A 24,430-nucleotide genomic window follows, 5' to 3' on the forward strand; every position below is an offset into this window, starting at 1 on the left:
GGGGGGGGGGAGGGCGTTATGTAAACTCGGCGCGTTAACGGTGTAGCGTAACAGAATAGCGAAATAGATTGCATTAATTACAACGCGTATCAGCGACGGGCTGTGTTACCGACTTGAACCGGCGAGCGGGTGAAAGCAGCCGAGTATCAATTTGTATTACGTGTCCGACAAACAATGAAGGAGAGAGAAATGGGGGAGAAAGAGAGAGGGAGAGAGGAGATTCGTAGAGGAAATGCGAGAAGAGGAGGCGGGGGTGGAGCTTGTAAACGGTGGGCGAAGAACTGGAAAAACAGAAATAAAATACGGGGAATAGAAATCACAACGCGCGCACGAGCCGCGTCGCCATGCAGAAAATGCGATCGCTGAAGGAGACGTTTCTTCCACGAATGCGAACGTGGACGAGAAGGAGAGAGAGAGAGAGAGAGAGGTGAATGCGCCATACACTCGCGTGGAAAAAGCGAACTTGTATACGGATAATAATACGACCCGCGATTGCCATGCGAAACCTTATATGCGCGAAACGCGAGCTGCAGCGGCGCGAACGACAGAGGGAGAGAAAGAGGAGAACTCTGTCATCGTGCGCAACGCGAGCGAGTCCGCGCAATTTTGGCGTTCTCGCCGAAACACTTGACACGTACTTCCGTCACCTATTCTGACACATAGCGTTTATTATTTTATTGAGCCGACAATTCATGTCGCCGCCGCGCGCCAAACGGGCTCTCTAGAAAATCGTGGGAAACTCCCTGAAGAATGTGGAAGGCGGATCGAAGCGCGCGACGCGACGCGCATAGTTTCGTTGCAATTTTAACAGCGCGTAATCGACCCCGCTTCCTGGCGTCACGCCGCCTCCGTTCTGACTTCCCGTTGCAACATTCGGTTTCTGGCCGCTCCGTTACGGAACAATAGCACGTGACACTGACACTCGTGTAATTCAATGAAGAAAATGCGTATTAATTAACGCGATGTCGATGAGAATCCGGCTAAACATTTCAAAAGTCAACGAGATATTTCAATCGAGAATTGCATGTAACGCGCCAATACGTATAAGAGCGAGTTGCCTAACTCGTACCAGTTACTAAAATCGTACTTCATTACTTTTTTTCTGTAATTATTGTATACAAGCGCGATCTGATAATAAATATATAAAATTAACAAGAGTAGTGAAAGTACGGCCAGAATTTTAATGAATTGTAATGCCCTTTCTCTGTGATATAAGCATTTAACAAATATTTGAAGTAGTACGATTTCGGGCAACTCTCTCCTATTTCGCATCACGTTATGTCCGTCGCTCTTTGGCTCGGGGCGTAACGATTCGGTTACGAAAAAAGCATGACACGAGAGAGTAGAGTAAAAATGGGCAATAAGTGCTACGTCATCTTCCGTCAATTGATAAACATCGTAGCCCGCCTGGCGATCATAACAGTCAACGCTCTCGAAACACTTCGTAACCTTCTAAGCGGTAAAAACGGTGCTCTCGCGCGTCACAGACTTTTCCGGGAGTTTCTATTGTTTTGAGACGCGACTCGCGTACTACAGAGCACGCGTATCGATATGTTAATTGCCATTCCCGTCGTGAATAAAATATTTCGTCGGCTCTGGAACTACGTAATCGATCGTTACGTTATAACACGTTTTTCTGATCGTATTTATGCGAGTGCTAATACCATAGGTGCGATATCCACGACGGAACAGCCAAGAGCGCTGAATCGGAAAGCAGGACACGAATAGCGGTATAACATACATCTCAAGGTTTGCCAAATCATTTGCTACACAGCAGATTTCCGATTTTAACGGATGTTTGGCAAATTGATCAGGAACAAAGAAATGCTCGAGACAAAATTCAGGCTAACATTCATATATCATAGTGTGTTAACATTTGAGAAGTAGTTATAACTTCATTAATCTCCTATTTCTCACCAATTTGACTTTTTTATTTATTTAAAAAAATCGATTGTTTCATTTGTATTTATTCTTAATCCGTGCTTATTTAAAGAAAAAAAAATAGATTAATCTTGCATTTACCAATATTCTTCAAATTACATTTGAAGAAACAAAACGATATTTGTGTCTTATTAATTAAACGTCGGAGTAGTTCGTTTGGTCTCTTTGAAACGCGACGAGACGGAACGGAGATTACGGTTATTCGGCACGGACGGTAAGATTGATGAAGACGGAACAACTTGCTTGTAAGTTTTACGGCGTTCGTGACGGACAATGGGTCGGAGTAAGTGCGCATGAAAATCATCGCGACGATCGCGCCGCGTTAACGAGGATTTCCCACGTACGTGCGCGGGGATGACGCGTTCGGTTTTCCCACGTGTGTGGACTCGCGGAATGAAATTGACAAGCTTCCATCGCGTGTTTGCGTGCGCACACGTCTTTTGTCTCGGCATACAAATTGCGCGTCACGACGTAAGGAGAAAAAAAAAAGAAGCCGCGCGCGCCAAACCGTCTCTTTCTTCCTCCACTCCTTACTTACCCTATCCTCTATATATTTCGCTGTCTCTCTTTTTTTTTTTTTCCACCACGTCATTAACGTATTTCAGCGCAGTTCTGCGAGCACAAGTAAACCTTGTTAGCGCACAGCCGAAAGCTGCGAGATGCACACGCGTATGCCCGCTTTTTCGTTACCAACGTGAGAAACTTGTTAGGAATACAAATTACTACTTGTGGCACTGGGGATTCAAGCCGGTCCCCGTGGTAACTAATAAACTTTCGTCCGATTCGTCATCCGGATCTCTTCAATTCGTTCCGAGTAAGTCCGGGGAGTGTGAAAGCTATTTGTAGCCGACTGTGTGTGGCCTTCGGGAGCGCGATGTCAGCGGCAGGTGCGCGCCAAGTCGGAAGGAGTCGTCGCGTATGTTGTCGCTTCCGAGTCCGACGATTATTCAACCCGCGTTTTCGACTTATTCGCTCTTCGCAACGACACTCCTCGACATTCGCAATCTAAAAGTCTGGCCCGTGGTATATATGCGTATATGACGTACTTATTAAAAATTTCGCGACGCACTCGAGATCACCGGTGGTCCAACCGCGGGGGCTCTTCAAGGGGAGTGCGACGGCGAAAGCGCGCGCAAGGACGAGAGCCGTCGTTTGAAGTAACTCGCGTAAACGCCCATGCGTTGCATACAGAATATTGCGCGAACTTTTCGACCCTGTGTACCACTTTCCATACTCATACTTTCCGTTGCGCATACACCGAGGCACATACCGCTTGTCGAGAATCGATCGTTTCCGTTTTTCGCTCTCGTCTAATATAAAATCGTCCCTTCCATCATATTTGCAAACATTTTATGCTTTCATTTGAGCGCCATGTTCGGATCAAAATTTCAAGCAAGTAATTTTAACACCGATTCAAAAGCAACGAGAGAATTTTCATAAGAAGATGGTTCTATAAGAAGTTTGAGCGCAAAGGCGTTGAAGCGTTACTCTATTTTCGAGCAAAAATCTGGGATGATGTTTTGCTCCGAAACCGGTGAGTTATAAAGCAAAGCTCTACCGACGAATTAGGGAGCGGCCGAAGGGGGGCGGAAGAGGGGGAAAGAGGATTCGGGGTTACAGCCCCGACCGAATATCCGACGCACTCCCCGGTTGTTTCGCAGCGGTACGAATTCCGGCGGGCCCCGAATTAACGTCGTTAAATTTTACGGCCGCCTCGTCGGCGGAAACCGATTCCGTTGTAAGAAGAAAAACGATCGAAGCCGGCAAGCACGTAACACGATGAAACACCGTCGCGCGCGGAGTTTCACGATCGGTTGCGGGGGGATGTATTCGCGCGTTTCTGTGTGTGTACATCGGGCGATGGAACGACGGGGAGGGACAAGGGGTGAGTGAGTGGGTGGTCATTCCTGCAGCAAAGGTAGAAAGGAACGCGGAGTTGCGCGCGCGAGTGCTTTCTGAAGACCTTTGTCAGCGTTTGCCGTCCGTATGGGCGATCGTAAGGATCTTTGGCTCACGTATCGCATTTACAACGGCGCATTGCTGCCATCGGCGTCGAGCGATTTAATGGATACGCTCGGGCTTATCGATATCGACGTGCACGAGCTCCAGGTCGCGTGCATCTTCGCGGACCCGTGCGACGAACGACGGTACTCGACGAGCCGAGGGATTTCTGGTTTAAGCGCGCTGAAAAATTCATCGCTGATCCGTCGTCGTTTCGCTGACGACGACGATGTTTGATTCCTGCAGGGAGGTAATAGCAGCCGGGCGCGTCGCTGCTTTAAAGATAGCGTGTAATGCGGCAGTCAAAGGGATTTCGTCGCAGCGAGTGTCGATCGATGCGAGTCGATCTCTAATCCGCCCCGATCACGCGAGCGTATCCGAGACCCCGTAAATTTCGCTGATTATATCTCCTGTCCAGACCGAGCGCGCGTAAATATTTTAGCCACTTAATTTCGGTCGCCCGGACTGGCAGATTTATTACCGCTGGCATTGGCGAGCTTCCAAGATTAACTGTCAGAGCTGGCAGTCGCGTACCGCCGCCGTTTCATTCGCGGCTGCTCCTTCAAGACGCGCTCCGCTGATCAGCGTCGCGGATTATCTCCCGAATGCGTTTTGTATTCATATCGGACGCTCGTCCGGTTACTCTCTCTCTCTCTCTCTCGACGATTTTTCGCTTCGGCAGGAAACTGAAAAATGTCGATTTTACACTAAAAAAAAAAACAGAATAGAAGAAATAGGATCCAGCCATTACTTAGCTAAAATCCAGTTGAGCGCGTTCGCGTTAATATTTCGTGGGATTTACACGATGACGTTTCCGATCGTCGTGCGGAAATATGACACTCCGACGATTACCGGATAAAACGCTCCTAGCAAAAAGGATTCGGAGCCGGCGAAAATTGATTTCGTCCGCCCGTTCGCTCGACTCGCCCGCTCGCTTTCAACTCGCGCGCGAGCTGTGGATTACGCGCTCAGCCGATAATTAATCGCAGTATAGCCGAGCGACAGAGCGATTAGTATGACGGTGCGCAACGGTAATATTCAAATCTGCTCGTCGTATGCGCGCAACAATGCTGCGGAATTCCGACTATATTTGCCGGGATTAAGTGCTGCTCGGTTGGGATAGCAGCCGGATGATAGTGCCGGCCGGATTCCGAGCCATCGGTCCGATAATGTTTGTACAGGCGCACGTACGTACGCGCTCCGCTCGCCGCGGTTACAATCACTGCAAAAGCGATTTTTCCCCCCCGTCGACCGCTCCGCGCATACCATCGCGCGTGCGAATTAAAAATATCCGAGCGGCGAATTAGTTTCTACCGGGGAGTCCGGCCTCGCGCGCGAATCTCCCCCGCCGATATAACCCCGATCCGCACCTGATTCAGCCCGTCCTGGATTTCACGAGACGTCGCGCATCGTGCGAAAAAAAAAAAGAAAAAAAGCGGGAGCGCGAAATTCACGTGAAATTGGTGCAATCGCGTGAACGGCGAGTGAAAAAGCGCGGCTGTAAACCGCGTTGCCTTGACATCCTTGGGACGCTCTGGAGCGCGACGACTCGGCCGTCGGAGTGAGAGAGAGAGAGAGAGAGAGCAAGAGCGTCTGCATCTCCGGGGCGCTCTCGACGCTCCTGAAGGTCGTCGTGAAGTCTCTCGATTAGCACGGAACGCCCTTTCAGATTCGCACGAATAATGGCGGTCAGCCTGGCGACGTGTCGGCGAAAAATCTACGGTGATCCTCTCGCGTGTATGGCCCTCGAAGCGCTTTCGGCCGCTTCCGGAATCCTTTCTCCACAACGCGGCTCGCGCTCGCTCGAAAGAAAAGAAAGAAAAGAAAGAGAGAAGGAGAGCCGGCGAGGGGAATTTCTTGCCGCGTTTTCCCCATTTGCATCCGGCTTAACGATCGTCGCCGCGTGTTGTTTTCGCGGACGGACGGGCAGGCGAGGCGGAGTGTGCCGGGGAATAATGAAATTCGCAGGGAAAATCAGCGAGGCCGACGTTTCGAACGTGACGTGGTCAGTCCCATCATTTTATGCAAATAAAAGCGGAGAACGCTTGATTTCCCCGTGGTGTTCCGTTGCCGCCGACGTCGTCGTCAGCAGCGTCGTCGACCGGAGACGCGGTTCCGCCGGGTTTGCGGCTCTCCGAGCTGTGGAAACGGATATATAGATCGTAGTCGGTGCTAACCAGTTACCCTCGATTCTCCGGAGAGATTCCCCGGGGACCCCGGCACGTGTCAGGGAGCGCGCGCGTGTTTACACCGCAGTGGGATGCGCTTTACACCGAGCGGGCGTGCATTCCGCATCGAAAATGCGTCTCTCGACGATACCTGTAATGGCAGCGGCGTCACCACCACCGCGAGACCTTTGACTTCGACCGTTCATCTCAAACGGCTGAAGCACAGATATAACCCGCGATTTTGCACCCCACAACGGTGATTGCTGTTGCCTCGCCGATTACCGTCGGCTTGTCAACGTCGATCTCGTCTAATTGAAATTAATTGTGTTCTTAGCTCGAAGTGAGCACACACTCTCTTTACATTCACAGTTATTCGCGCGTCCAGGCGTCTCGCTGTCAATGAACGATCGAGTGTTAAGGGTGACTCGGTCTTCCTTTGCACCTTCGTCGCACTGTGGTCCGTCGTATCGGGGGAATTACAAGCCGATCGTACAATCGCTGCGGGAGTGTTCTTCTCGAGAGACCGCGAATAGAGATCGCGCTTTAACGGCGGCCCGATTATCGCGTCGCGTCTCCGACGTCGTCGACGGACTTCGGCTGGCTATCGGAGCGTGAGTTCGATCGGCCCGCACAACTTGCCGCGACAATTAAATAATCCCGTCGAAATGCGCTCGCGCGCCAATCCTCGCGGATTCTCGTACTACTCACCCAGCGAGAGTACCGCGACTTGGCCGAACGGAACATTGCGGGACAGCGGGTGCATCTCTCTCTCTCTCTCTCTTTCTCGTCTATAATACGTTGCACCTTGTCCGTATTCGCAACGGTGGACACGCGGAGCCGACAGGTAACGCAACACCTGGCGTGACCGACGCGCCGAAGATCACGCGGAAACTGACTCTTTTCGATGCCACGCTGTCGGTAGTATCCTCGCCGTCCCGGAGCGGAACCGCCGAGCGTACGTACGTTGACTTTTGCTTTTGCCCGTCGCTGCCTTTCGCCCGTGGTGGGAAGGAAGAAGGAGAGACAGAGCGGCCGTCGCACTCTCGAGACAGTAATCGACCAATGTACGAGACGAGACGAAAGCAAGAAAACGACCGGGAGCAAAGCTGCTCGATTCGAGAGCGACGAATGCCCTTCGGCGTGGCCGAAAATTGCCCTTCGAACATTTTGACTTTTTTTTTTTCTCTACGTTACACGCAGTTTTTCCCCCTCACATCCTACTTGGATCGGCGTGATTAATCAATGTGTCGGGGAAGCATGATAGAAACGAGTCACTAACGCGACAATGATAGTTAATCAAGTAACTCGTATGTCTTGAATAAACTAAATAGTTCAAAAAAACTATTCGGATTTGCAGCTGTGTTTCTTTCTTTTCACAGTAACGAAACGGGTGCTTCTTGCCATGAGCGATTAAAGTTCTGGTTCGCGGAGCTCGCATCTCCTTGCGGATCTTTATTGCCCTTACGGCGAAACGAGAGCGACGTGAAACGCGAGTCCGCCTGCTGGGCACGGGAATCAGAATGAGCAAATACTAATTACACTGAACTGCGTCAAATTTAATATCGTCTCGGTATATTTTATCGGGAGGAGGGACGGGAGGGAGCGGCAACGAGGCACTTGAGTGGCGTGCGTGAAGGAGCCAAGTTCGCCGCGCTATCTCTCGTAAAGTACACGAAACGCAACCGAGTCTACTACCCCACGACCGTTTAAGTTTCATTGCCTTTCGCGCGAAATATTAAGATAACGTCCGACGGGAGGGGGGGGGGCGGCCTTCTCTTATTCTTGTCCAGGTGAACCAGCAGCGCGCCGTCAACTCCGGTTTTATCGTTCGCGTTAACTCGCTCCTCGGGCATTAAGTGCGTTACCTCGTAGCAGGAATCTTGCGTCGGATCGGAAGAGAAATTGTACGGCGCCGCTATAATTACGCGTAATTGTTTGTTTCTGATTAAGCTGATTAACTTCCGCGCGAGAAGAGAGCCTTTCCCTTTTTTTTTTTTTAATTTTAGGCGGATCCCAATTACGATTATACGCGAGATCGTTGCGAGAGGACGGAGCACAGGCTCCTTGATTCGCGAGGCTCCGAACGAATTAAACGATCCGGCGATTTTTATGCTCGTGGAGAGAGAGAGAGAGAGGAAGAAGGAAAGAAAGAGAGCGGTACAGATTATCTTTCCCCCCTACGCCTTCGAGCGTTTAGATCTTACGTTTAGATCGGCGCAACATTGTATCCAGCCGGCGAGATACGACGTTTGGGAACAAGAGTGTCTAAAGAGCGCAGTTTAAGAAGGCGGGAGAGCGCGAGCGAGGAAGGGGGAGGGTAGAGAGACGGAGAGAAAGAGACAGACGGGCGAAAACGGGCACCTCTCTGAATACAACAATTAGACTCGCCGCGTAGAAAAGGATTCCATTCTTTCGCACCAGATCATTAAAAAACCGGAGCGGAAGATGGCTCGTCGTAAATGGCGCGTCGTTCCGCGAATGCATCGTAATTCGCGTAGCTCTCGGCGACTTCCCATCGGCATGTAACCGGAGCGGCCGGAGGGTGATGGGGGGGAGGGGTGATGCGCAAAATTAGTCGGGAAATGAGAAAAGCGGCGAACAAGTGGGGGAGTTTCACCGGAGACAACAGTTCCGCGGCTCGCTTCGCGCGACAATTACCGCCGTTGGCGGACCGCTGATGCGGCGGCCGTTATCGGCGCTATTTTTTCAGGTGCGGCTCCTGGTCAAATTAAACAAGAATTTCCATTTGTGAGGAAAAGCGTAAAAAACCGCGCTGACGATAGTCAGCGGCCGGTCTGCGGAAGGAGCCGGTTAGCGTCCGCGTCGCGGTGTGCCCGCGAACACGGAAGCGGCTTCTCGCGCATAACGAGCACACACACGCACTCGACAATTAAGGCGACCTTATATAATCCGTCGGAATTTCGATAGTTTCCGCCACGTCGTCGTCGTGCCCGTGAAAGTTTTGTCTCGGCCGCCTAAGGCACGCGTGACGATCTAAAACAAGACGAAAACTCGAGCCGGCGGAGAGGGAAGGTGGCAGATCCGCGCGCGGATCTGCATTATGTCGCGCTTTTATATCGCGTAAACAACGAGCGAAATTCCACTCTGCCGGCGTCTCTCATAAGAAAACGCGCAAACATCCGCGTGTTCATCTTCAGCGCTCGCGGCCGACGCGTCGAGGATTAATTACATCCCGGTCGCGAGCGGCCGCTAAAAACGTTGATTCCATAAAGCGGGAAAAAGAGGCGGTCTGGCTGAGTTTTTCACGGACGATAATTGTACGCCATTAGATAAGCGTCCCCGATGTGCGCGCAATAACACGGCCGGCATCGTCGTCGTTTGCGACGGCGGTAGCGTGAAAACGCGGGAGCGAGAGAAGAGAAGCTAGCTAGTTCAACCGGGCGATATCAGGTCTCATTGTTCCGCGACTTCGAGCTCTTTGTCTCTTCCGTTTCGAAACGCGAGAGAGAGAGAGAGAGAGAGAGAGATGAAGCGAGAACGTGGAGAGCAGCAGCAACCGACGAGGAGGACGGAAGGCGCGCCACAGTCCCCGACGACGACGACGACACTTGGAAGTTGCCGGTTTACCAGCTGGTGACCCAGTCGCCTCTGCGAAAGGGCGTGTACGACGAGTACACGACGCAACGCTGCTCCGGTTCTCGCGTTATTACGCGAGACTCTCTCGTTACTTGCACGGGCCGCTGTCTAATCCGTTATCATCGCGGTACACCCGGACGAGGTTGCGTTTCGCACAAAAGCTGGAAGAAAGGCGAGTGCTTCCACCGACGGAACGCGATCGCACCTCGGTCCCTCGCGGGATTCTTTTTTTCTTTTCAGAAGCGCCGCTCTCGAGAGAGATCTCACGCGTTTCCTCCCAGGGAGGATCGGCTTCTTCGTCATTTTTTACCCGCGCTTGTACCCCGTTATTCTCAGGGTAGCTTTGTGCGTACAACTGTTGCGGGATTATTACAATTCACCTCATCAGCGCGATATAATGCGAATCCGCGAGGTCGGAACGGCACGCGCTCGCTCGCAATTGTTTACGTCACCCGGCGACTTTTGTTTCGAGAGCGACTTCCCACGTGTAATCTAAGCGAGATTGCATCAAATTTTAACCTCCGCTGTGCTCCGCCGTCGCATTACGGCGTTTTTCACTTGCCTCCGCGATCAGCGCGAGGAAAATATTTTACCGACTTTCTCCCGTTTCATAAAAGACACGACGGTCGCATATTAAAGTCCCCGCTCTCCGCTTAATATTCCGCGCATTGTTAACTTTGACCCACGTCGCGCGCGGGTGCACCCTTGTTTTAGCAGAGAGACGTAACGAGCTCACGCTAGTCCGAGCGTGAAACTTCATTCCCTTCTTCGAGCGTTAATCAAATGCCCTCGTTAAATAAAATAGCTTCGCGATCAGTTTCGCCGCGCGCATCGCATTTATTGCGCCGTCTTTGTCGCCGTTCGAGTCTCTCTCTCTCTCTCTCTCTCTCTCTCTCTATTTATCTATCTATCTATCTATCTATCTATCTATCTATCTATCTATCTATCTATCTTTCTCTTCCTCCCTGTGTCCCTCTTTCTCCTCTTTCTTTCTCGTTTCCTTCGCGCCTCCGCGAGCTCGAATTGTTCTCATCTGCGCGCGTAATATCGTGTTCAATAATTATGACTGCATAGTAAAAAAAAAAACACTTTATACTTGTGTTAAAATCGGCCCTGGTTAAGATGTTTTTTGTTAAAATTTTAATTTTAATGTATTAAATTTTGCATTAATTCTTGACATAATATTTGCGTTGCTTTTCGACGTATTCACCTTATCTTAATTTAACGCGAAAATTTTGAGTGGATCGTTTGGGACATGTGAAATATGTTAAATTTGACAACGTCTCTTTTCCTATGTAGAACGTTCTCGAAATTTTATTGAAAAATATCGTGGGGGGGGGGGGNGGGGGGGGATACAGACGACCTTCGACGAGCGGTGAATTGAGAAGAATAGTCACCTCGATCGCAATTCGGCTCGCTCGACAATTAGCGCAACGCACTGGCGATTCACGAATGGTATTTCGGGCGATCTCGAGTCGCGTTCTCCGAACACGTTTGACATTTCGAACGCGGCGAAGTTCAAGGTTGGTTCGGTTGGAAAGGCTGAAAAGGTAATCGCCCGAGGTGTCAAAACAGATCCGGCCCGATTGTAATTCCTCATGTTCCCCGACCCTGCTCCGATCAATCTCGACTCGGGAGTTTGTTTTATACCTTTCCTCTCGTTCACTCTGACGTAATCTGCATCCGTGGCGCAACCGTGGAAGCACTCCGCCAACGGCAACAGCCTCTCGCGCTGCGTTTTGTGGGAACGGGCTCATTCTGCGTTAGCGAAGCCATCAGCGTTTTCCATACGGCACCGATACGGGCTCGCGGGTGTGACGGAACGATCGCTCATACTTCCTGTCTGCGATACTTTGGCGCGAGCGGGGCCGACGGCGACGATTCTGATTACATTTGGACGCGATCCAAATCATTCCCGACTTTCCACCTTGCTCCTTTTTTCCACGAACATTTGCGGCAACCCGCGGATTTATCGGCTCGATCTGTTCCTCCCCGTGATGACGGGAGGGCGCATTAAAGAGCCGTTAATAACCGCGTCACTCACGCGGAAGGAGGCGCGCGTAATCCCCCTGGGGACAACGGAATGAGATTTATCGGAAGAATACATCATCGCGAGGCTCCGCCGAATCGAAACTTCGTGTGTCGCGATTTCTACACAAACGTCGACCGCGTGCGTTCATTACGTATTCATCTCGCACTGCTTTCACGCGCTGCTGCCTCTCCAGGTCCAATTATTTCGGTTTCAAGGACGGGATCTCGAGTCCGAGGCGTCCGTCGCGTAATCAACTGCCGAATCCGTCGCTTTCTACTCCGACGCGAGAAGAGGACGAAGAAGTTCGACGCGCTCGCGCACTGAGACGTGCAGCTTTTGACACGCGCTCTCCTCCACCGGCCGAAGACAATGGGTATCGCGCTTTCGAATAGAAAACGCAGCTGTCGCGTTTCGGCCGGTCAAGATTTTCATCGAATTTTCTCTTCGAGCCGGCCGGGCACCCTAATGTGTTTCTTAAAACGAGACGTGCCGGGTTGCGTGCTACGGGGATATTTAGGGACGACCTTTGCGCGCACGTGGAGTCGCGAGAGGAAGAAAGCGATAATGTGCAAATTGCACGCGAGACATATCACCCGCTCGTCGACCGCTCTTCACACATACGTCATCGCGAAAACGAGGATCCGCAACACTCGAAGAGAGAGAGAGAGAGAGAGAGAGGGGGGAGCTAAAGCGCGATATATCGCCGGCTAAATGTCATTTAATACCGAGCTGCTGTCCATTTGATCGAGCAATTGTCCCTCATTTTCATTTATCTGTTTATTTCACTTTTGCCGTGTTTGACGATCAATATTGCGCACGTCCCGTCGCGGACGTCGCGTCGAAGCGAGGCGCAAACCGACGGTATGTACATTAAGTCGGTCATTCATTACGTTCCCCTCGAAAAATTGCTTCGATCAATCGCGTTTCCGGCCCGTTCTCTTCCGCCCGCCTGCTCTCTTTCTCTCTCTCTCTCTCGCCTCCGCTGTTATTCGGCGTTTTAATTAAACCGCATTAAACCGCTCGTTGTGCGCGCGGCGTTAGACAGTTTTGACGCAAGATGAGAGTGTCGGAATACGACAGATAGACGGTAATGTTTGACTTGACACGTCGCCCTCGCTCGACGCCCGTATCCGAATGATTTCCGCTCCCGGGCGATCGATCGATCGACCAGGCACAATTTATGCATTTATTTTCTTTTTTCTCGTCCACGCGCACGAGACGTTTCGAGGGATCGGCCGATATGGACGCGTTATCGCAGTGGCGATATCCAGATATACGGAATTAAATTCGCGTTGCATGCGCACTCTCCGGTTGGACGGCCATTAGCCATCAGCGAATTATCCCGACGGCCGGATTTTCTCGCAGCGGCACCATCGCGCGATATTCACTCGAAAATCTTCCTGAAATTTACATGAGTCTCGCCGCGGGAGCGTTTATAATCGCCGGCTGCGTCAATTCTCGTCGGAGGATGTTCGCGGCGTTCATATCCCACGATCGTTCATCATCATGGTCGTCCTTTGTGATTACGCGTTGAGCTAAGGGCTGATCATGTTAGGGAAATCAGCTCGCGATTGAAGGTGGACCGATCGACGGTGAATTTCGAGTCGAAATTCCCGCCCTGTGTTAAATCTTTGATTCTACAACACAGTAGGAATAATGATGGCAAAATAGACGCAATTTCAATTCTAATAATATAATTATACACTTATTTGGGCCATGAAGTATTAAATTTTCGTTTTCACCGTTTTAGCGTCAAAATCGGTTGTTGAAGGTAGCGTTGAAATTCAATTTGCAGAGTTAAATATTCAAAAGGCGAGTTAAAAAGTGTCAGTTTCGTCAAAGTAGATTTTTATAAATCTGTAGGCCGCCTAAATAGCCGCGAATTATTCTTAATAGCGTCAAAGTAGCATCATAATATCGACCAGATTTAACCGTTACCCGAATCCTCGTCCACTCGCCGAGCCGGTTTCTCTCATTTTCTCTGGATTAATCATCTTTGCATATTATAATTATTACGCCCGACCTCTCTGCTGTATACCTTCGCTGGTGATTTGCGCATTTATTTCGCCTGAAAGCACGGATTCTGGCGTTACTCATGTTTATTTATAACGTTCACATTTCGAGCGTTCACCGATGAGAGTCTAAGAGTGAGAAGAATCTCGCTGACCGCTAGTTACGAGCGAATCTTTCTCTCTCCTGCGCGAAATAAAATTCCCGATGGCGATCTCGCCTCCTGTGCTTTCGCGAGACACCGTAGCATCTCGGTCAAAGTGATACTGACCCACAAAAACCCGGCGAAAAAAGGTGCGCGCGTAGAAAGTCCATTGCCGAAGTGTTTATTCCGGTCAGGCTCATCTCCATCTCCGGTTCGCGCCCGCATCGGCGGCCCGGTGGCGCGCCGGGAAACTGGAGCGAGTGAAAAGGTCTTAATTATACCGTGCGGGGCTACCCTTTCGCGACAAATCCATCCGATTTTCTCACGTCGCGCGGTTTTTCCCCGCAGGTGAAATTTTAATCGCGTCGTTACTCGATCGCCCGTTCGCTCTCTCTCCCCCCTCCCTTTTTCCCGCATTTACTATTAACATCCGGCATCGCCGATTCGCGCGTGATTTCCGCCTCGTAGGTGACCCGTTACAAAAAACTTACCGCTTTTTCCCGGCGATTTACATTTCCTTCCTTCAAAACGCCCTGCAAAATTTCTTTCCGGCAAAACGTCCACGCTGCAGATCCGAAGCAACGCGCCGGCGTTTCGTGACGAGAATCTTTTATCGTGGCGCACCGACCGAAAGTGAAAAGAAACTCGTCCCGCGAAATTATATTGATTCGGAGATACGTTGAAAACGCGATGCCTTCTTCCGACGTATTATTCCTGACAGTTACCCTGTTCACGAGAGGTATTTCGCGCGCGCTTCAACCCCGCCGACGGCGTTCAGCCGTTCAAAGCGAGGTCGATGTAGTCGGAAATTTCGTTTTCTCTTTCCAACCGGCACTAGTCGAATCCGCTTATGACGCTTCTTAGGATTAAGCGGTGCCTTCGATGTTCCATAACGGCCCGAGCACGCCATAAGTCGCTTGATCAAAATTTCAACGACCGACAACGCCAGACTCGGGGCAGGTGCTGCGGTTCGCTATTTATTAATTTCCGCCGAGGTAGTTTCGTTGCTATTAATTCCTAAGTTTTTGTATATAGGATTATCACTCATTTAATCAGGAGAAACGAGGTGACATTTAATATAAAGTATTTCCGGCAGTCGTTCCTCCCTCCTCTTTGCACCTTGCCTTTAACATTTGATGTAATTAAAAATTTAATATAAAATGTGAAACGCAACTTGAGATACGTACATATTTTGGGATAGCGGGGCGGGAGAAAAATCATGAAAATACAGGGCCAATGGGAACTTAAGATATTGCTTATTATTCATTGATTATCATTACACTCGCGGCATCAGCGTCACATTATTGATTAATTTCCGTCGCCTTATACGAATTTTTTCTTACATTCCATTCTTCCATCCAATTTTTCGGAAGATACAGATTTGAGGTCGGAACGTTTGTTTTCCCCACGCGAGAAACAAACTAGCGCACCTGTGTCGGCGCGATGATACATTATTCTCGTTCTCCATGAAACGGTGGGCGGTGTAATTTTTGTAAACACAGCGTGTAACGGCAATTTGAAAAGAGAGAGCGTCTCTGGGGGAAAACATTTCGCGACGTTCGGCAAATTGAAACTCGCTCTTTGCGCGCGCGAGAACGCGCGAACTCGGCACGGGAAACGGTAACAGCGCGCAACAGTGCGCTTTCGAGGCGTGTATCATTGAGATCCGGTTAATTGGCAGTCGAATCGATTTTCCGGCGACAAAAGCTTTCCAAGTCGGCGAAGGTGGCCAATAGAAAATTTGGATTGCGCGCGCGATCGACGCGACATTTAATCCCGCCCGGCTAAGCTGTGTTTTGTCAACGTTCAAAAGGGCGACGCTATTGACAGACCAATTTCCGCGGCGTGCACGCACGCGTGTGCCTGCCTGGCCAGCGCGTGCTCGTGAACGCATTATGTCGATGTTTTGTCATCGCCGAACCAGCACGGACAACCGCGAAACGTAATAACGAGACCGCGAACGGACGTGTTCTACGCGCACGAGGGACTCTCTCTCTCTCTCTTTCTCTCACTCCCTGTCATCCGCGTTCCCTCCTCCTCGCACATTCGCGCTACTCCGTCACGTACGGCCACGCGCCCGTAGGTTGAGACTGTCAATTAGCCGTTTCCGAGTGTTGCTGGAAATATTTCAAAGAATCCGACGTGGATCCAAACGTCAATGGTAGACAGAGACACGAGATGAAAATCGAAGGAAGGAAGGAAGGGAGAAAAGAGCAGAAAAGTGCGATTACTCGTTTCACTCGTTTGTGCTCGTTCGCGCATTTCATCATTATTTGGCCGACTCGTTCGGAGGATTCGGCGAGAGTCGGTCTAATTTAGCCGGAATTTGCGGACTCGGGGCTTACGATGTGTTAATATTCGCGTACTCTCGGGGATCTCGAATATCCGGGGGAGGATCGATAAATTTTCGTCTCAGGCAAGATGCGTATGCGCTTCGCACCGCAAAACGCTGCCAAACTCGGCATGATGGATGCGCGTGCGCGCGATTTCGCCGAGCGATTCGCGCGTAAAACAGTACGCGGCTTTCAAGTGGCCGCGTTTACACATGTGTAAAAGGCTCGCGATAGATGGATAGAGGGAGAGAGAGAGAGAGAGAGAAGGGAGAAAGAGAGGAAGAGAGAGAGGGGCGGTGGTCGGGACGCGGCTGGCGCGTGTATCTCTGTAATTGAGTGTCGGAGCACTCTCAGGCTCAGCCGACGAGAGTAACCGCGGAATAAAAAGGGCGGAACGCGTCATCTCCGGTAGATAAATGTAATTAAAAGTTACGCTATGAGCTCCCGCTTTTGCGACAGACCTTTCAGCGGCGCGATATATTTTTTTCCCCTCTTTCCTTCATATCCCTCCCCCTCCCCCCTCGCCATCTCTTCCATTTTTTATTTTTTATCCTACAATGCGAACGGCAAGCGCGTGTAATAACCATCGAATTGGCCGCGAGCGAAGGTGGCGAGCGGTGCCGTATGAAAATTATCGCGTTTCGCGAGAGAAATGCAATTGAAAGTTTTATTAGCCGAGCGGCTCTCGCGCGCACGTGCGCGATGTACGTACATACATACGTACACACACGCGCGCTTTTTTCCAGCCGGTGCGAGACGCGCGCGTGTAATCATCATTCGTCGGACAAACACACACGGACCGACGCGGCCGGAGAATTGTCCATGCATATTGCCCGTTCGGCATCCCCGCCGCTCGTCCGCCCGACGGGGACCGGCCAGCGTTGCTCCATCCGCCCGGTATTTTTGCATAACATTTGTTTACACGGTCATTGCACGCGTGTTCTTTCTACCGGTAACTGCGACGTGTGCGGTAACTAATTTTCCGCCGCCATTCGAATGAAGCCGGGTTTCGTTCATCGCATTTTAATTCCAGTCGTGTTCCCTCGGGACGCTCGCGTGCGCTCGCTCGCAATTGCAGCGTGAGATGACGGATCGCGATGAAGGAATTCGTTACGTTGTTTTTCCACCGCGTTCCAGACACCGTGCCGGGTATTTTAATCGTCGACGGCGCAGCGTTCTCCGTCGCTAGTGTATGTTCGACGGGGACAGAGAGAGAGCGTTTGGCGTTTCGCATAATTCACGTTGAATTCACCCGGCTAATGGCGCATTTCGAAGTGACGACTCGCCGAGACTCATTCTACAGCGAAGTTTGTCGCGCTCGTATTTTCGGTATATCTCGCGCGTATACACACACCGAACGTAGTTCAGTCACGTTACAGCCACTCCCGATTACATTACAGTCGAGACACGGGGATCAATCCGAGCGCGCCGGAGTTATTTATCGAGGCGACTCGCGCGAGGCGAGATAACTCACCGGCGCAGAAATTGGAGTCGCCGCGACAACTTATTCCAAGACACAATTTCAGCGTCGCGACGCCACCAGAATGGAGATCGTAATTTCCTCGTTCGCGAGCCAGCGGGCACGGGACCCGCGCAAAATGTAAACTAAAGCACCTTCCTCGCTCGCGACCCTTATTTTCGTAGTTCCGCCGCCGCGACTGACTATTTGCTCGATCTCGTCGAGTAAGTAGCGGAGCCACCGGAGAGAGAAGCGAGAGGACGCGAGGAAAAGAAAGAGACGCGCCCAGTTTAACCCATTTTGTCTCGGCGCGAGCCGGGCATTATTCAAATAGAGTGCGCGCACAATTTTTGCGCGTCCGACTGCTGCGGTCACTCATTTTTAATAACCGTCGGCACGGCGCGCAAACCACCACCTCCTCCTCTTCCACTTGCTGCCCCGTCGCTGCCGCCGCCTCTTCCAGCTTTCGGTCGGGGCACCCTCGCACCTAGGAACGTATGTACGTACGTGTACGTAGCTGTACACCGCGTACATCCGTCTGCTCGTTCGGCGCGCATACGAACGACCGTTTACGTATATACCAGCTCGCTCGCAGGCAGGTACCACCTCGATCCCATGAAACTTAAATTTCCTTCGAAACGGCCGCGGAGTTACGCGCGCGAGTGACGTTTCAGAAATTCCTAAGGCAGATACCTCGCGCTCTCTCGCCTCCGTCCTGCCCGTCATCTCCTGCGTTCTCGTTCCTCGTCGATCTCTCTCTCTCTCTCTCTCTTTGCACCGCTCTCTTTCCGCCCCGCGCGCCGCTCTTCGTCTCTTCTCGCCACCCTTCCCCGGGTCCAGGGGGTGGCTCACGTGAAACTCTTGCCCCGTGCCGGAATTACCGGCTCGCCGGCATAAACTCGCGTGCATATATCGAGTGACGTAAAACTCGACGAGAGGGTAGCGTGGGAGCTTGAGAGGGGCAGGAGGGAGGAAGTGGGTGGTAGTGCGGTCCTGAATTTGGCGTTTAAATCCCCCCCTCCGCCGTACCTCCTGCTTGACGTCTCTCTCTCTGGCAACCTCTCCCCATTCTCCATCCTTTGATTCTCCATCCCTCTTCGGAGCGACGCTCGGCGTCTCGTTTCAACTCTAGCACCACCAGCATCGCCGCGAAATGGCGGCCGTTCATTCTCGCCCGCAGGAGAGATAGCTCTGTGCCGCGCGCGGAGAAAGAGAGAAATTCGAGGCATGGAAACGTAACCCGGACGAAGATGGACAGAGTTGACAGGGGAGGGATGGAGATAGGGAGAGAGGGAGTGGCGCAGAGGAGCGCAGGATGAGCCGGAGTAGTGCGATATTGGAGTTTTGAAATCGATAGCCGGTGACGCGCTTCCGGTTTAATCGATGAAGCTGCTCGCGGCGCGCAGGGTGCTCACGTCGCTGATATTGTTTGAAATTCTGCTAATCGATCAAAAGTATTATATAACGGGAATTTCACAGATGCTTAACGGATGTGTACGCTCCATAGTAATTGCTGTCGAAAGCAGAAATCGACCGATCCCCGATTACCTCGTTGTGGCGGTGACGCGACGGTGAGAATAAAATATCGCACGGCCGCGGCTGACCAGTGTACCATCGTGATATGACTCTCACAATCGTATGTGTATTGTGCACGAGCTCGTAAAACTTTTCCACTGTCAATTATCGTAGATCAATCGTTTAATCGCGAAAGTGTCCCGCTGGTTGCGATTGGTTTCCGTTTACGGCTACTGCGAAGAATTTTTCAAGATCAACTTGGAGCGAAAAAACCGATCTCCAGACTTTTCCTTATAAATGTACAAGTACCGCGATTTCCCGTCCTGATTTAGATGGAAACAACCAGTCCGAGACTGCGTCACAATTATGGAGGAGCTCTACTTTATTTAACGGCAGTCTCGAAATAAACGACGCGTCCCGAGCGAAGGGTTAAATCACGGAGATTAAATTTGCACTCGTTTCTCCGACTTGGCTCAGCTCGACTCTACCTTGACTCGGCGTAATTTCGACGTACACGATCTCTTCGCGGTTTGGATCTCGCGCCCGCCGATTCGCGTCGCTGCGTTTTCCGCGTTCTCAGTTTCTCCGGGTTTAAGTGAAATTCAATCGGCTTTTACAACTTGATCGTCGCAGGCACGGATTTCGAAACCGACCACGGCTACCGATAATTCGTTCTGTCGTCCGGTAACGCGACACTTATTGCATCGCGGCGCAGGTTTACACGCTTTTAGGAGAACGTCCGGGAAACGATGAATAAGACGATTAAGGCTGTGCGAGTGGAAAAGCCACGTGACACGTCGTAAGGCCGCCTTGACAAAATAGGGTCCATTAATCTTGCCTGACTCCCGCCCGGGTTCTTAAGGGGGTCCTTGTTCGTCTCGTTTGTCCGCCTCGTGCGAACTTAATTTTTTAATTGCGTCTCGAGACGCGTAAATTTACCGGGAGGAGTTTAGTTACTAAAAGGATTACGCTGAAATCTTCACTGGGCCATGTGTATATCTGCGAGAAACTTATCGGGAAAATTATTCTAAGACTCATGTCGAAATACTCTTCAATTCTTAATACTCTTGAATTCACTTCTCTCGGCTGAATCTTGATATTATATTATAAATCAAGTGGAAAGGGAAAAACACATGTATTTCTCTTATTTGATATCAAACTTTTTCAGTTATCAGACAGACGCACTCTTCCGGCGATAATTATTTTTCCCCATGTTTTCTCGTCGGCCTTTCCTTTTCTTTAGCGTTTCGACTGAATAACAACGGAGATCGCCTTATTCCGCTTCCTTTCTCTTTGTCGCTCGTCAACCGGTTCGTTGAATCAGAATAAAATTCCGGTTTCGCGTACGTGAGTTTTGCAGCGGCCGGTTTCACGAGCGGAACAGAGCCGCGGTAACGAGATCATTGGAAGAACGAGACGAATTAATAACACGCGGATAAAGTGTCCGCGTCCATTACCAGTGACAATCTGATACCGCCTGCTTCCGCCCGCCGGACGTATCAGACTCTTATATTCGGCGAGTCACGCGGATCCGCAGTCGCAATTTCCTGAAAAGACACGCGTGTTCCCCCGGCATCAGCCTGTGCGGAGTAACCCGCTGCAGTTCCTGCCTTCGTGCGCAAATACACGGCGAGATACGCACCTACCGTTCTCATTGGTTACTTTCTCCGCGGATGTATCTCGCCGTGGAATTTCGATTAGGTCTCTATCGTCACGAACACATCTTCGGGCGCACGAAATTCTACTTTCGCTGCGGTCACGTGCGCCCTCCATTTCCACCGGCGGCTTTTGCGACTCGGTGGTCGCTAGATGAAGACGAATCTGCACTTCGGACGAACAAACCGTGGATTAAGATGCATGTGGAACCATCGGACGGCGTCGATAGTCTCGTCCCGCGAAAGTTCGACCGGCCATCTCGCGGACGCTTACTTCTCGCAATCACCGTTTAACGTCTCCCTCAGATCGAATTGCACCGCCTTTCACATTTCGTAAGGATCGTCCGCCCACGCTGATTCGCGTCGTGCTTAATTCGCGAGGCGAATTCGTTCTTTCTGCTCTCATTAAATTCAATTACCTCGCGGCGCACTTCGCCTTTGTAAGGAGCGGATGGGCGCGCGCACGGTTTCCGCGCGGATACGCGTCGCAAAGAACTGCGCGATTAAATCGAAACGCGACGGAGCGCCGGCCGAATAATTGATTTCAATTTAATGCACCGCATTAACGGAATTGTAAATTTCGGCTTTGTGAACGGCGAGAGCGACCCACTACCGAGGTAAAGGGTTAAATCGTAATTAGCGAATGGCAAAGCCGAGCGGATATATATATATATATATATATATATATATATGTATGTGTGTATCCATCGAGCAGCGGATACTCGATATCTGCTCGGCGGTATGAAAGCGTCGCGCCCACGCGCGCATATTATATATATATATATATATATATATATATATATATCAGATACATGGGACTCTTAATGCATTTTTCTCGCTGAAATTATCATTCTCTGAAAGCGGCATCGAATGAAATTCTCCGGCGCTGTTTCAAACAGCAATCCTCGAAACCGCGCGGCGCGAGATTAAATTGTACGCCGAATTAAAAAGAAGCGCGGTATTAATGCGCGCGCGAGCGCTTTTACACTCGGTGGGGCTCGATTTTACAGTGGGTTCCAATGGCGCGGAAAACGCGCGTGACACGCGACACCACGGGGCTTTTCCATGTCCTCGAAGACGGGAGTGAGCGAAGGGGGTGGGTTCGGAATCGTAAGCACGTTCGATGACGATCGATTTTCGAAAAGCTCGCGCGCTGCCATTAGGAAGGAGAAAGGCGCGCGAGCGAGCGGGCCAATCAAACCGTCATTTGTAATCAATTAAAAGCCAATAAAGCCGGTGCTGATTGGACGACAGTCGCGGGAATACGCCGCGAAAATGGGAACAATAATAGCGGATCATTAACAGCGGTATAGGGTTTATTTCTATGGGAGCGCGTCGTCGCCGCGGCTCGGTCGACCGTCCGCCCGGATTGTTGTTGCCGTGTTGAATGCCGCACCGCACGTATGCTACGCGAAACTACCTGTCCATCCATGCGTCGGATCAACCGCTCGCGCTATTTTCTAATTTCGGCGTCGGGGCTGTTCGTGTAACAACGCCGTGCGCGCGTGAGGGCGTTTAAGAGCTCGCTCGGTTCCGCCGAGATCGAGCCGAGCATCGCGAACGGAGGTTCCCCCATGAAAATTATGCGACATAAATTGACGGAGCTGCCTCTCTCTAGTCCTCTCTCTCTCTCTCTCTCTCGTTCTCTGTCTTTTCACTAGTACTATTTGAAGGTGGAATCTACCAAGATGATTCTCCCGTTTAGGTTTAGTACGCACGTAGTAAAGGGGCGAACTACCCTTCCGCTCTTTCGAAAAGGTCGGAGGTACGATAATACAATAGATCAAGAATGGAAATTTTAATATATAAATTACTCGAAAGAGACTCGCTTTTTATTCACCTTTTCAAGGCTGGCTTACTATTTTCTTACTTGTTCAAGAATAAAACTTACTTTTCTCACTAATTTTGAGAGCTCAACTGTTCCCATGCCTGTGTGTCTTCTGCGATAAATTTCATTCGCGGGTGTGATCACATTCCAGCTTTTTCTCAAGACCATCCGCTCGCCGCGCGTTGCAACGAGCGCGTCGAGAAGCCCGCGCTTTTGCAATTGTTTAAAAAACGCGGCAACTTGCGGAAATTAGGACGATGTTTATCGTTACGGTAAACGGCAGGTAGACACTGGGAATGTGCGCGCCACTCCTGGAATAGGCCAGATAGGAGGAGAACTCGCAGACGCTTGGCGCACGAAATTGCTCGCCAGCCGGAGCCCCTTTTCCGGCCTCCGCGCCAGCCGCCGCGACTCGTGTAATCGCGCACTTTACTCCGCTTCTCGCGACACAACACAGCGAGAAACGCTGCGCGTATCTACGGCCGCAAGTGAGTGTAAATGCATCCTCCGCTATAACGACGCTTATGCTTTTCGCTCGTTTTTTTTTTTTTTCCACCGATGCGGTTTCGCGCGACCGGCAAGCATTTCGCGTCGGGATTTGGCGCGCAATTATTTCACTCGTGGTATTCTCTCGATTAAAATTCGGACAGTTACGCACCGCAAAATCGAATATCAATACATTATGCGATTCGATGTGTATTATAATATATGTAAAATTAATATATGTATAAGCGAAAATCGCAACCACGCGAGAGATACCACGCGTGAATTTCGCCGACGACCTTCTGCCCCGGGGGGAGGAAGCCCGTCGGAGAACACCCGGGGATTGTGAATCTTTCGTGCGGGAAGATTGAGCGCGTTAATTGTTACGAGGATATGTACTCGACGCTTTGATTCGTCACGTCGACGGCTTCGTTAATTATTTTGCATGTATCTCACGGAGAGAGGCGGCGACGACGGCACTGCGCGACACGAGGCGACGCGCAAAAACGATGGTGCCTCGATACGACGAGAGTCTCATCTCGGTTGGGATAAAACGCAGGGAGAGGGGCGACACGGGGGAGGATAAAACCGCACACAAGCGGTGCATGTACACACACACGACACAGGCTGGAGGAGAGAAAGAGAGAGCGAGGGGGAAAGAGGCTAGAAGCGGGACGGCGGAAATGCGGCGCGGGTGGGCGGTTGGTTTGACATGGGGCTCCATATAATCAAACCAGCTCCCGTATTTATGGTCGAGAGCCATCCACCGTACCTGGTGTGTACCCATTCCTCATTCCTGCGTCCTGCTCGACACAGGGCTATTAAATTTGGAAACTCTATACCTCCGTGTCGCGCTCGCCCGCCCGCTCGCTCGCACGTGCACACACGTACACGGTGAAGGCTCGCGCGTTGCGCGCACATTCGGCGCTTTGTCCTGCCGTCGACCGCGCGCGCGGCTCAAACCTACGTGCGTTTTATAAGCGCATCAAAGTTAATGGTGGAGGCGCTCCCCGTGCAATTCCGTGCAAAGCGCATCCCGGCCGTCTCCTCTTCGCTCCCCCTCTCTCCCCCCGCCCTGTCGTCGGCCGTACGCACACACGCAGCGATTTGTGCATACGACGCGTCCGTCCGCGGAGCCGCCGCTCCTCCATCTGTACACCCCCTCGCACTCCCCGTCTCGGGATGCAGGTGCCAAGATCGTATTTTTGTTTACAATCCCCGGACGAATCTCGGTACTTGGAACGGCGTGGAATATGACGCTTC

At 51.1% G+C, this 24,430-nt stretch overlaps 2 protein-coding genes across 4 annotated transcripts in view; one reads left to right on the top strand and one right to left on the bottom strand.

The window, feature by feature from the left end:
- LOC106745949 overlaps positions 1 to 6,980 on the bottom strand; it is a 40,802-nt gene extending 33,822 nt beyond the window's left edge. Inside the window, exon 1 of one of the 2 annotated variants that reach the window (XM_014622004.1) lies at positions 6,819 to 6,980. In XM_014622004.1, the coding sequence (XP_014477490.1) occupies positions 6,819 to 6,873 (55 nt within the window). In that variant the 5' untranslated portion in view covers positions 6,874 to 6,980. Of the gene's footprint in view, positions 1 to 2,479; positions 2,671 to 6,818 lie in introns of those variants that run through there. The other variant, XM_014622005.1, reaches the window with a different exon arrangement.
- Positions 1 to 24,430, top strand: part of LOC106745947 (RING finger protein 17-like) — a 170,070-nt gene that overhangs the window by 36,859 nt on the left and 108,781 nt on the right. The window lies entirely within an intron of this gene.

The sequence above is a fragment of the Dinoponera quadriceps genome, unplaced genomic scaffold (assembly GCF_001313825.1).
Source record: "Dinoponera quadriceps isolate SergipeBrazil2010 unplaced genomic scaffold, ASM131382v1 scaffold1872, whole genome shotgun sequence".
Taxonomy (NCBI): domain Eukaryota; kingdom Metazoa; phylum Arthropoda; class Insecta; order Hymenoptera; family Formicidae; genus Dinoponera; species Dinoponera quadriceps.